Source organism: Thermobia domestica, chromosome 10 (assembly GCF_964235325.1).
Source record: "Thermobia domestica chromosome 10, izTheDome1.hap1.1, whole genome shotgun sequence".
Classification (NCBI taxonomy): domain Eukaryota; kingdom Metazoa; phylum Arthropoda; class Insecta; order Zygentoma; family Lepismatidae; genus Thermobia; species Thermobia domestica.
Genome location: NC_137463.1, coordinates 33,185,357 through 33,199,497, shown reverse-complemented (window position 1 = coordinate 33,199,497; position 14,141 = coordinate 33,185,357). Strand labels below are relative to the sequence as shown.

Genomic DNA, 14,141 nt, shown 5'->3' with positions numbered 1-14,141 from the left:
GCTCTCGCCAAGTGGGATTTTTGACGGACAAACACCGTTTGGATGGGTTTTCTCGGGATTCTCGCGTTTCCACCCACTCGTCATTCCACAATTTCGTTCATTTCTCATCATCACCGTCTCCTTTAGTCCGCACGGCATAACCGTGGGATGTATAATTCAAAAAAATGCATTTTTGTTAGTTTGGAATTCGCAAAACTAGATCTGGTCTTGTAGCTGAAAATCCCATCGTTTTTGTTACTGTCAACACGGGTTCTAAAGTGCTTATCTATCGATATGGATCAACAATGGAATGGTTGAATTCTTTGTCGTCGCAAAATATAGTACGAACAATTAGGTGAAACCATTGAAAATGGGTAGACATCGTAGTTATGAGAAGTGCTTATGTGGCGTATAGTCACTGTTAATACAGCATTTGTGTCGCTTCTTGTGGGTATTTATGTATTAGAATATTTAAAACGGCAAAATTTCCTCCTCAGAATGTTTTTACAACATTTATATTACGAAGTGATTTACCATTTAAAAACGGACTAAGATGGAGAACTTCATGCTAGGACTGAGCATTATGAATAAAAAGTAATGACAGTGTTTAGTGTATTTTTAAAATGACTTCTTTGTCACAAGTAAAAATACATTTCTTCAATTCAATCTTTTCCTATGTTTATCTCATTTGTGGCATTGTCGCATACTGTCAGCGTTTCCACCACTCTTGACACCCTACACGTACTGCCTCATACTACGGATATTCACTTAAAATGTGTTGCTACGTTTGCTACGTTTCTCTCGCAGTGATATTTCCCGTAACAGGGATATTTTCAGGATGATGAAGGAGGTTCGTTATGTCATCAGCTGTTTAACTTTTCTCATCGTAATGGAAGATGAGAGGTTCCTTTGATAAGTATTATCGCTTTCTCCTGAGTATGGATTAAGGTCGTGTATAATTTATTGCAATAGTTGCCAGGATTTACTGTTTATTTTGAAGGTACAGCGTGTGAAATGTCACCCTGTGGCTATCTTCCGCTACAGTGGACATCACTTCATTTGGGCGAAGATAGCCGGGATCCTTTCGCTAGACGCTTCATCAGATAGGAAGGGGAAAATGTGTGTGTGTGTGTGGGGGAGAAAACAAAATTAAATAAAGAAGATACGTGGCCGTGAAATTTCCAGGTGTGCGTCACGTTGGGTTCTGCTTCCTATCTGGTGTTTCAATCCGGTGAAATTGGATATCGGGTTTAGGATAAAGTTATCGTGTTATCATAACTTTGATGTATTGAGTTAATTATTAATACGAATTTTCAGTTTATCTGGTATTTAGGACTTTTTCTTTCTTGTGTAGAATGATCTATTTTGAATGACAGTTCTAGAATTATTAAGAAAAAGGTAATTTAAATTACGCTCCGCGTTGTATGATGAACTACTTTCGGTTCTGATGTCAGTTTTCTGCAATAAAGTAAAATTTCGGTGGGTATATTAGTCGCAAGATAGTAGGTTACTACTGAAAATTCGACAATGTACTTTTGAATATTCGCTTTTGCAGTTTAATAACCTACAGATCACTGCAGATTGCTGTAATTCAGTTTTTGAAAGGTATATATATAAAAAAAAATACATTATAAGTAATGCTGAGTAGCGACCTCTGAAAAACTTTTTTTTTTTTTTCACCCTCTAGGTTCAGTAGCTACGTTTTTCATTAACATTCTCATTTAGTTCACCCTCAAAAGTAGAGATAGATGAGGACCAATTTCTCTCTCTCTCTCTCTCTCTCTCTCTCTCTCTCTCTCTCTCTCTCTCTCCATATATATTTTGTCTGCATCTTCTATTTTAAATTTATCGCATAAATTTTTCTTAACAAATTGAAAGAATTCTGTTTTCTCTTTGATTACTGAAATTTTACAATTCAGTGTTTTAAACATTATCAGTATATTAAATGAATGTTTGGAAGCACAGGTAGAGAGTATTCTTTTAAGTATAGTTTTATTGATAACTAACAGAAATCTAAAAAGAAAGAATATGACTTTATACAGGTGCGAACTAAATTTCATTCCAGATTATATCCATTAATACTCTATTTAATTTAAATAGTGGGCTGTGGGAGTTTCATTCGGGTACAGAAGTTCCGTTGGATTGTGTACAAATTATTAGTAATGCTATATTCCTCATGAATTTTGATTCATAGTGCCACTTAACGCATCCTTTGCACTTGTAAATCTGAAACTTTTATTTTTGTTATAAGCAGTTAAGGTAATTATAGAGAAGAGTAAAGTGCTGGTACAAGATACAAAGTCAAAGTTAATTATGTTAAGTAACATTTTAGTGTAACCAATAGGAGTGCAGCTGCAGTTTGAGAGGTTACAAAGAAAATATGAAAAACCTGGAGCAGAAAATGAAATGATATCGTAAACACTTTATCGAAATTTAGGGACTAGCATCTCTATATCATCATTGTTCATTCCCGCGTCCGTTGGATAACAGAGTTTCTAATATGTAGAAAAATGCAGTATGTTGTTCCAAACAATGGTGTGAACCTTCACACGGAATCGATATAGTCGCTTTCTTTGCTCCTTTATATTTATTAATTAATGATATTTACGAATTTGTTAACTGTTTTATATTTTTGCAGGTTCCAAATTCTCGTTCGATCCAAGCATCGATGATACAAGCTCATTAGTTGATCATCATGGATCTCGGAATTCTTTGGCTGAAACAAGCGTGACTTCAACCGCAGATTTGTCTGTGTTCTCCACAAATACAGCCAGCAGGTCACAAGTATTGGACAATAGTTTGGACACCCACAGTAACGCTTCCGACAAGAGCAACATCAGTACGTACTCTGCGCCAGTCAGTGTACACTCACAAAAGCCAGCCAGTGCCACTCATTCCAATAACTCTGGAAGATCGACTCCCAAAGCCCAGCACCCAGATCTCTCGTCACTGTCGCCCAGAATGTATTCTATGGGACCAGATGGCGATTCTCGAGGCAGCAGTCCGACAACCGCGCCTTCTCCGAATCGTAAGAGTCCAGACGTAGTGAGAATTTATGTGCCATACAATTCCCCTAGTAGTGTTTCGTCTCAAAATGGAGATGTGCGCGTTGTACCACGAGCATTACCAACAGACCCAAACAAAATTCGTATTAAAGTTGACAATTTGGAGGAGAAAACTCCAGTTGTTGAACATGGACAACTTTCTCCATTTAGGCTAGAAAGTCCAGATGAATATAAAAGAATAGATTTGAAATGACAAGAAGTTTATATCTAATAAGACTGTGAGACTGTTGTGTTGTATATAGATGTATGCACTTCCAAGAATGAATTTGCTAGAAAGGAATAAATGAAATGAAAGTTTTTAGGTTACGGATATCTGAAGCGTACTAAAAGTAATTGTAAGTAAATGAAAATGGATTTTAGGTTCAGTTAATAAACAAAACTTACGCTGTTAAAGAAAACAAAAAAAAGAAGAAATTGTAAAGAAGTTAATGTTCAATATGCATTCTATAGTTTTTCCACCTGTTATGTTATTGGCATTTCTATTCATTCCAAGAATCAGTGAAGCATCATTCCAAACTACCAGAAACGCCCTAGTTTGTAGGTATGGTGCAACTTGAAGCTTTTGTGTGACATTAGAGGTTGAACGTGTGTACATAATATTTTTAATTTGTAATTTTGAACTAGAACTACAGTGAAGAGCTACTAAATTCACACTGGACAAATAAATCATATGACAGAAGTGGAATACACTGTTGTTATATTTTGTATAAAATGAAGAAATTTGGATTATGTTAAAGCAAAAAGAAAAGTATTGGTTTTTGAAGAAGCAGAGATTGCTTAACATCAGTCATTCACTGAACGGATTTTTTTTTTTTTTCATTTGTATGTGTTTCTTCTAGAGAGTGTAGATTTTTTTTTTTAATGTGAGAAACACATTCTCTAATTACAAAAAATATATATATATATTATTTTTGATGCAGTTTAATGTGGTATGTACTGTATATGAGACTATAGAATTTGTTGAAATTAATCTAATACATGTAATAGTTCTTTTTACAGAGTGTCAATGTGTATATATATAGAGAGAATGTTACTGAGAACATGTGCTTTCGGAGTACATCTATTCTATATCAGTATTGTACTTTTCATATGTTCATTTTGCCTTTCTTTTGTGATAGACTGCCCTATCAATGGATACATATTTTAGTACAAATGGTTCCCCAAGTAGTTTTCAGATCTAATTTAGAGTAGTTGAGAATTTTACATGTGCTTGTGTTGAAATTACAAAGAAAATTTGATTAGAAAAAAGAATCTGAAATAAAAGGATATCATCAGAAAACTTAATTCAGAACCAATTAAAAATTTCATGTACTGAAATAGATATTAACCTGTATAAAGATGCGATATTATGAAACCTCGTGAATGGAGAATTTAGAATCCTAAAGAAGCTTTAAGGGTAGACTGCCACATAATTCAAAGGTTGTTCGTTATGTTATGATCCGTTTTATTTGCCAAGAAAGAAAAATGATGGTTAAATATGCGTTTCAGTGTTTCCTCTGTATATTAATAATAATCCGTCAATGTACATATGAAATTGTCAAAATAAGCAAACACTCATTTTCCAATAATTGATTTTCCTAATGAAATATCAATATCATAATTACTTGTGCCTTTGAAGAATTAATTGCTTTACAAGCAAACTCAACTTAAGCATTAAAGTTCAATAGATGTGTTGAAAAGAATTTAATTTATTTCGTAGCATTGATTGATGTGTTCAGTAAGTAATAAGTGTTACTACGAGATGATAATGGTACCGTCTTTTTAATTTGACAGAAATGCAGTGTCAACAACATTGCTTAAGGGAAAATATTTCGTCCAGTTAATCTATATATGCGTTGTAGTGAGCCAATACACTCAGATTTACCATCAAATAATATGTGGAATTGGTTTTTCGATTATTTGTATAGATAGTAAGTTATATTTATTCTTTTTTTTCTTTTTTACCATTGTTGTATGGTACTTTTTTGTATTTTTTCTCAGTATATTAAATGTTCATAGCAATATGAACAATATACGTATATATTCTTTCTAAATATTGATTTAAAGATTCCCGTGTGGTATTGTGGACAAACTGTGTACTATATACATATACATTGTCTATATTATTTTAAAAATTAAAAAATTCTTAAGAAGAATTTTCGGTTTTTTTTTTTTTTTTTTTTTTTTTTTTTGTGTTCTTTACATCCTGAGATGTAGAGTACAAGTACAATTTAAAACTTGTTATACTTGAGGAACTTGTTATTCTTCTAAATGATTCCGCACCGCTCTGTTTTACCGATTGAACCTTGTACCTATAGTGGCTTCGCCAGGACTTTTTTTTTGGAAGCGACTTAGTATACCACAAATAATCTAGAAGCCCTCTTTATTGGCAGTTAAATAAAAACACATAGAATAGAGGGTTTTATTTTCAGTTGTTACCTCGAAAGTATTAATTTATTGCCCTAGTATATTTACTGTGATTTGCTTAATAAAATTATTGAAAATATTCAAAAGTTATAATTTTTCTAAAACTGTCCTGAAGTGAGATGGAGGGAAAATTTATCCTACTTCTAACTTGGAAAGGAAACTGGCATATTCATAAGTAATGTAACAACACTGAATTATTTTTTTTCTCCTCCTCTTACTAAATCTTTGTCATCTGGTACTCCACACAAAATTTTCACGGCCATTTCGATTTTTACATTTTAACAACATGGCGTTCATCGTCCGACATTTTGAACTTTACATGGACCACATGACGCAGTTTCACTCTAAAGATATGGAGAATCGATACTCTCATTCATCAAATTATTTCAAACTGTTTAGGTTGTGCATGGGAATAAATGAATTTTACATACATACTGTTCATGCAAGACATTTATCCTTCTATTAGCTGCCTCGTATTCGTGTAATAATAATAATAATAATATAACCTAGAATCACCCTAAAACTGAATACCTGGCGGTGGCATTCCTTCATATGATTAAGATCAGTAGTAGAATGCAAATCCAGTACATGTTCTGCATTTATCCTGTTTAGTTTGACCCACACTTTACTTTTTTAAAAGAACCGTAATATTCCAATAGTTTGTTCTGACAATTACATCTCATTCTGCAAGAACCAATCGGCTTAAATTTTCTCCCTCATAATGTATCAAGCATGTTTTGCAAAAATTTCGTAGTCTAGTGCAACGTTTGGTTCTTAATTACATGATTTTCAAAATTTACGACTTATTTTATCAGCTGTCAAAGTTGTGCGTCGACATATTTAGGTCGAAAACTCTTTGCCCTTTCTCACACGATTTAAAAGAAACAAGCAAAGGTACAAAATCTAATTATTGTTAAGATAATGACATGTTTGAACTCTTTACAGAATCTTTATTTTAATTTTCCTGGATTAAATACCGTCATTCATTTTAATCGTTAGTTCTGAATTCGATTCCCTGTAAAGACACAAAGTCTTGGATGAAAGCTGAGTTGTTCGGATTTAACTATCTGTAGGTCCCTTCTTATGTAGCCTTTGTGCTGGATAGAGATGTTAAACTAATAAGTTAATCACTTGTAATTATTCACATCATGTGAGACAAGACATTATAGAAAGCCACCATGTTTTGTGGTTTGTATTGAGTTTTGACCATACTTTAATATTCCTTCCTGTGTGTACCTTGTAGTGTGATTTTGCATATTCTTTTCTACTTAATATCTTGATGATGATATAGATTTGTTGCCCGAAATATATTTACATATTTTCCATTATTTTGTCGCGGAGAGTTAACAAGGCGAGCCTTAAATTTTAATTTTTGGGTTTGTTGCCCGCAATTTCTACACTCTTCATATACTTCATCATTAACGTATAAATAGATAATGTATTGTGTAGTATTAAATGTTAGTTTTCTTCGTGTGTGGTACATTATATTTTGCGTAAGACTAGATTATTGGGCAGGGTTTTAACACTGCTCTCCACTCATGACTTAATACAAGTGTCATATTAATACTTAATTTAATTTTATGTTATATTGGATCCGATATGAACTTAAGCTGCTGAAACCTATCCATGGAAATGGGTTGTGCCTATAAGTGAATATCTACGATAAAGTTTGATAATATTTTGTCCTCTGAGGTAGAGAAGATAACCTCGAGCCTAAGGCACTCCATATAGACACTTTGCTTGATAGTTTTAATTTCTACAACTTAGCAGTACTTTTTTTCTCGTCGTCTCCGTTAGCACACAGAGCATAGCCATGATCGTGGAACTAATAACATGATATGTGTATGATTCCGTGCTGGTACTAAGTTTCATGAGCGTGTAATATATATATATACGAAAAAAAAAGACTAATTTGCAATATGATTTTGCGGAGTGCTCAAGTTATGAGTTTTTCCTGCCTAATAAGTTTCAGTGTTATCAGTATTACAAAATTTTTCACGTAGTCTTAGTTGATTTATATTTACCCCAAAATCTTTATGATTGCTTTACGTTTTTGTTTTCGTGAATGAGAAGCTTGTTAATATATATATATATATATATATATATATATATATATAGGTCATAGGTCTTCAGACTTAATGCAATTACAGAAGAAAACATATTGCTAAAAGGGCTTTCTCATGAAAAATGGTTAGTGTTTCTGTGTGTGATATGGGAGAGCTAGATCAGTTTCTCGTAGAAGCTTATATGCTTCGGGTCCAAATTTTATGTAGTGGTTCTACATTTCATATAGCCTTTTTTTTGTAAAAGCTGTTAGAACTACATACAAATAAACAAATTGGTGAAAACACTGGACTACGTGGAAAGAGCCAGAAGTTGTAGTAGGTGCTCTAATATAATGGCTAGTGCACGAAGATATCACCAAAACGTTTTATTGGGAAGTAGAATAATTTGTTAGATTCTAAAAATGTAATAAATTTAATGTGTTACGTCTAGAATTCATAGAAAATAAATTCTGTGAGAATTAACACACTTAAAAATAAGGAATTTCAATTCACGTGTCTATTCGTGGCTATTTTGCAATATTTTCAGGAGTCTGTTCGTGACTTTATATGCCTTTCCAGTTTTATTGTTGAGACCAAAAGACATTTTTACTATATACAAAAAAAAAAAAAAAAAAAAAGTAAAGACAACATTGAAGAAGTTAAACTATAAGCACTTTCGCTGAACATTTGATCAGATAGAGAAGGGTAAAAAGGAAGGGGAAAAAAGACAGAAATAACTGTGGAGCGTACACTGGTGGCTTTTTCAAGTCACGCAACTATTTTGTCAAAGTTTTCGGAAATCAGTGTCATTATTTGACATTCCAAGAATTCTTGACAAACATTACAATAGTAGATTTTACTTTGAAAATAAATTGTAGGAATATGTCAAGATCCACTACAGGAATATTATGGTGGAATAGCGTTTAGTAACCATATTTATCAGCACTATAAAATAGAATTTATTCGATTTAGGTACAAAAGAAATCAAACTTATTATTAATGACTTTTGTAGTATTATGTTGTTTGTTACCAAAGAAGAATCCGTGAAAATTTAGCCTAAAATGTATTGAAAATAGCGGTGATTTTGTTGTCAATACTCATGTAGGGCGAAAAATTTTTAACTTTGAAAATTCATACTTTAGCTTTGTGTAAATTCTTACCTAGGTAAATAAACTCCGAAGGAAGCGCTACAGCAAATCAGCAAATTATGAAATTGTGTTTCAGTATTATAACCGTCTGATTTATAGATATGTAACAGTTTCTTATATTTATACAATATATAACATGTATTTATTCAACTGTAGTACTTTCTTTTTCAGATTTATTTATCTAAAGAAGAGTTTAAGTTCTATTTAGATATTGCAACTAAATAACGTGTTCCTCATAATTACGATGAGATTATAACTTTTCCTTTTCTTTTTTTTTTTCATTTAGTGGAATAAGTAAATTGGCCCATCAAATTTGTATTCTGTGCATGTGAAGTTAATATATGATGGTTACGTATAAGCATATACATACAGGTTATTTCCAAGTTGAGAAGAATCTTTACAAACAAAGGATTTATTTATTGTTAACACGTTTACTGCCTCCACGGATAATCGCGGTTGATGTCGTATAGTACAGCTGTTTTAATAAATACATTTATATTTTTTTCGAATACATTTTTCCTTTCAGTTGTTTCATTATGGTTTATGTTAACTTCTGTGGTTCACTAAGCTTGTAAATCAATTGTTTTCTTGCTGCTAAAGACGGAAAGTGTGAGCAAATGGCAGTCAACGTGTTAATAAAATATTAGTACCCTCTATTCCAGTACTTTCCTAATCCTGATTTTGGGTTAAGTGAATAGATATAAAATAGCAAATATTGTTACTTGTGTGGAGCATTGTGGAGTTATATTTTGTTGCAGTATTTCACAAATCTCCCTGATTACTTTATCCAGCAGGCCTATTTCTCTAGATTATTTCTTGAATCACTATCCGTTATGGGAAGAAGAATTATTTCAGCACTTAAAGTCTAAATTTAGCAAGCAAATTAATACGCTCTTCCTCTTTTGAGAATTGATAAACTGTACACAGAACACTTTTATGTGAACGAATAATAGCTGCCATATTCCTTTTTCAAACCACATTTTTCGTATTATACCCTGGGCGGCGAACCATGATTTCTGACAGCTCAGCTCGCGAGAACGACTGAGGAGTGCGGTGTTGCCATGTGCTTCTCGCGCAAGGGAAGAATCGTCTGCTTCCTCGTTGAAGGTGAGAGGGAGTGAGTGAAAGTTTGGCAATGTTCGGTGGTTACCGTGGAGACGCGACAGGTTGTGAGCCTAAGATGGGCTGACCTACTGTCTTCTGCTCGCTCGCCGTAGCCTTGTGCGAAGGTGTCAGAAATCATCGTTCACCGGCCAGGGTATAATGGATATGGAAACATTGTTGTTTTAAAAGAATATAACGGCTACCACTCGTAGAGACGCAAGTAGGCTAACTGTCAGCCGGGACAAGAACTCGCCTTAGCCCCCCCCCCCTCCCCTTCCTGACCAACCAAACCAAAACGCTCGCCGACTACAGCTGATATTGGCATCACACAGTAATTCTCCTATTCCATTTTTTCTTCAAGTGGTAAAACTTGATTTCAAAATTGCAGTACATAATTTGATTATTAATACAAATTAAAACACCAAACTAATTAGTATTTTATTGCCAAATAATCTGAGAGTAGCATGCTTGACATGTTCTTATAGTCTTATCATAACAACTGCAAATCACGATGTACTTGGAACTATATCGAGATGTGCTTAGAACAGTCTTTTGCTTTAGAATAGAATATTTAATTATGACAAACAATCAAGCTATTGTCTCGAGTATTATACTCGGACATTTTGCAAATCTCTTAAATCGGTGTAAGTTAAATGAAAACACGAAAAGCTGGAACTAAAATTTAACTTTGCGGGCTCTTTTGGCTGTAAAGGTTTTTACAATGTCTTCAAAAGATAGCTTTGAAGCCAACTTATGCTCTATGGATATGATCCTAAGCTTGGTGAGTCGTTGTTGTCCTGTTAAGTTTCTGAAGTAATTGTTTATGATCTTTAGTTTGCTAAAATTTCTTTCCTTACCTTATAGTGAAGATAAATATTTGCCCAGTTTTGCGAATCGCCAATCCGGCGCCCGGGGCACAAGCACCGTTCCCCTCCCCTACTTACGTCACTGATCATTCGTTCAAATTAAAGTGTTCTGTTTACAATTTATTAATTCCTAGAAGAGAAAAGACGTACTGATCTGCGTGCTTAACCTTGGTATATACAGACAGTTTGTGCACCTTTTAACATATAGATGAGGTGCTAGAGAACTGCAACTATTTACTCCGTACTTTCTTGATTAAATTCGCCGGAAATGTTTTTATTTCAATTTTAATATTATGTTTGGAGATAATTAAAATTGTTAATCAAGCATATTGAAGTAAAAGCTCTATACAATTCATACCATACTTCGTTTGTGTCGTATTTTTCAAGGCTCCGGCAATTTATAAAAGTCAAAATAATGCATAGTTTATCTATCATTAGTATCGCCAATGTGATATAAATGCTTACTGTAATTCAGGCTTCGTTTCATAACTTCATTGTTGGCGTTTTCAACAGTCATTCCATCCATGTCCACAGTGACGAAGAGGTTCCATACTTGGCGATGTGAAACACATCACGTGCTGCACCTTCGTTTCCTGGTAAACGCAACACTCTTTACTAGCAGAGGTTGGACCTCGGGTATCCGGCTTAGTGTCCAATCTGAATCCAGTTTTTACCTCCAATAACACAACCACGAATATCATCAGCTTCGGGCCTTCATTTTTATTTAGGCCTGATATTTCATACTTAAAATAGTTATTACAGAATTTCAAATAAGAGAAAAACAAAGCAATACACAGATGTGTGCCAGGGTACTCCAAAGTAAATAAAAGCCATGCAAAATAAACTAAAAGTTCAATTCAACAGAAATGCGTGAGCTAATTACTAGGTTATGCTTGAATTAAGACTCCTCCTTGTGTGTGTATTCCATGGTTAATTTAGACTTTAGGTGCTAAAGTAGATCTTGTATTCATAACCTAACCTAACATAAATATGTAGCAGTTCAAGAAGTAATCCAAAGAAATAGGACTGCTGGATAAAGCAAACAAGAGAGATTTGTGAAATACTGGAAGCAAAATATAATTCCACGATGCTCCACACAGATAATATTATTTGCTCTTTTACTTAAATTAGTACGTTAAAATACACACGTTAATGTGTGTATATATAACAATGTTAATTCGTACAGTAGTTTCTTGTCTTAAAAACTGTGTTTCATGCTATTGTACGCAAATTTCAGGGTTAGATAATTTGTTCTGTAAAGTTGAAATAAAGAGCCTCAAAAATTCAGAAAATCGTTTCATCCTTATGATTGTAAATCAAAGCTGCCTAGCGTAAGCTGGAAAACTCCTTTTTCATCACCGAACGCGTTTAATATGATGACTGTGGTGATGACATTGGAGCTTCCATTGAAGCAAGCTTCTATTAAGCACAGCCTGATGCAGTTTAGCCCATTTCTTTCGATACTTCCACAATCCCTCAAATGTTGTGGCTCGATGTTTTATGTAAGGACGCATGGGGTAAACTGGATCATGGCTGCGCTGAATAAAAGCGTCCTTCAATAAAAGCTCTGATGTCGTGCAAGTGTACGTCACCAGGACCATCATATTGAACATGATCGATATATATCCTCATGTCATAGAAATCATCTTGCACATGAAAACCGATAACTTAAAAAAAAAAATGTATGTGATCATTTTATTGTTTTCCAAAGATAATCTCAAACCACGCAAAAATGCTTCAAGTCGGCAAATACTATGAAGTTAAGCCATATTTATTGTAGAAGCGTAATGAATAAAATGTTGATACGATCCTTTCCTTTTTCTTGGAAGTAATCATAACAAACTAGGATGGTGTCAAATAATGTGATAAATGTATTGATAATATGAACGATATTTGAAATGTGATGGAATTTGAGAACAAATAAAAGTATCAGAATATGTGAATCAAAATGATTTGGACTGTTAGAAGATATTAAAAATGATACTATTATTAATTTAGAAAAAAATAAGTTTGTGTATGTGAAATTTTTAAGTGGTTTACTCTGTGGTCATTATAGACATCTTAAATATCATGTTGAATAACTTACCTTAGATGACAATTAGACTACTATGAAGGATTAATATACATATCTAGGTATGTTCTTTATCACTGTAGATGATATGAGGATGGTACCTTAGAGACCCTGGTCGATTTCTACTACCGTCCACATTTTAAGATGTATGTTCACTATGCACATCATGTCTGAGACTTACGAAATATTATTTAAAAACCTAGATACACAAATTAACCCCTTCACATATGACTTTTTTCGGAATTTCTTTGTAATGCTGTATGCTTTATTGTATGGTCTCTTGCGCGTAGCCATCTTTAAATTCCACTTGACACATTCACATGTTTAATTTGTCTTGTAAATAACAAAAACAAACATCTGTGCCTCTTCTGGCGCTTACTTAAACTAATAGATGTTCACAAAACACAGGAAACCTGTAAGCTCTTCCGTCTATTGACAGCAAGTGAAAACAGCCGCTCAAAAGTCGGAACGCATGACACGCGTCAAAATACGGAAATGAAAAGTGAAAAGCAACGCGTCCAGTGCGTCAAAATGTGGCAAGGGATTAAAAGTTCAAAATGGCCTCCTGAGAATTTGCAGTATTTCTTGGATGGTAGATATTAAGGATCATTACCCTAGCTAAGAAATGAGATAATTCGGCCTATGACCGAATGACTTGTTCATCTGATTTCTGTACATGTAGTCCAGGGTTCGATCTCCGGTGAAAATGGTTTAAGATTTCGCTTGAAACTAGGCCCGTCCTCATAGCCTGTCTACTGAAAAATAGGATGTAAAACTGTAATTAACAATTTTTTATTTATTTATTTATTTATTTATTTTTTAAAGAGAAAAGCAGTCTTGTTCATTTTGATTTATCTGATACAAATATAAAGCAAAATAAATTGCTGTATTATGTGACATGTTTCAATTTTGTGGAAAATTACTTATAAATAATCGACATTTGATCGAGTTTCATCATCATTAAATTTGAATATGAAATGACACTGTAATGATCAAAGTAGTGTGATAGATTGATAGAACACCTCGTAGTGGCTGTGATTGGATAGTTTGAATGTAATAATGGTTGAAATTTTATTTTTCAAACAAATATCTAATGGCGAGAAGTATACTGTTAGCATACTGTATCGTAAGAGTGCTTGATGAGGAAGTATATATATATATATCATCTCCTTAAATGAATAATTACTGTTAAGAAAGAAAGCTAAAAATATTTTTCAGTATCTATAGAAAAGAATAGACTGAATAATATTAATAAAATTTGTAAAATATTCACAAAAGAAATTGTATAAAAACATCATTGATTTGATTGTGTGTGTGTGTTCGGAAAATCTGAATGTATGCAATATATTTCACTTGTAGTTGACAATAAAAATAAAGCCACAGAATTTATAAAGTATCTAAATACACTAGATATTGTCTTTTATTCTTTTTAAAGTAAGAAGTCAGTACATGATAAA

The 14,141-nt window shown here is 33.3% G+C and overlaps 1 protein-coding gene across 6 annotated transcripts in view; it reads left to right on the top strand.

Annotated features, from left to right (window-relative positions):
- Positions 1 to 13,493, top strand: part of LOC145662414 (USP6 N-terminal-like protein) — a 318,623-nt gene extending 305,130 nt beyond the window's left edge. For all 6 annotated transcript variants that reach the window (XM_081727965.1, XM_081727967.1, XM_081727963.1 and 3 more), the window contains one exon: positions 2,618 to 13,493. In XM_081727965.1, the coding sequence (XP_081584091.1) occupies positions 2,618 to 3,237 (620 nt within the window). In that variant the 3' untranslated portion in view covers positions 3,238 to 13,493. The remainder of the gene's footprint in view (positions 1 to 2,617) is intronic.
- Positions 13,494 to 14,141: the final 648 nt, after the last annotated feature.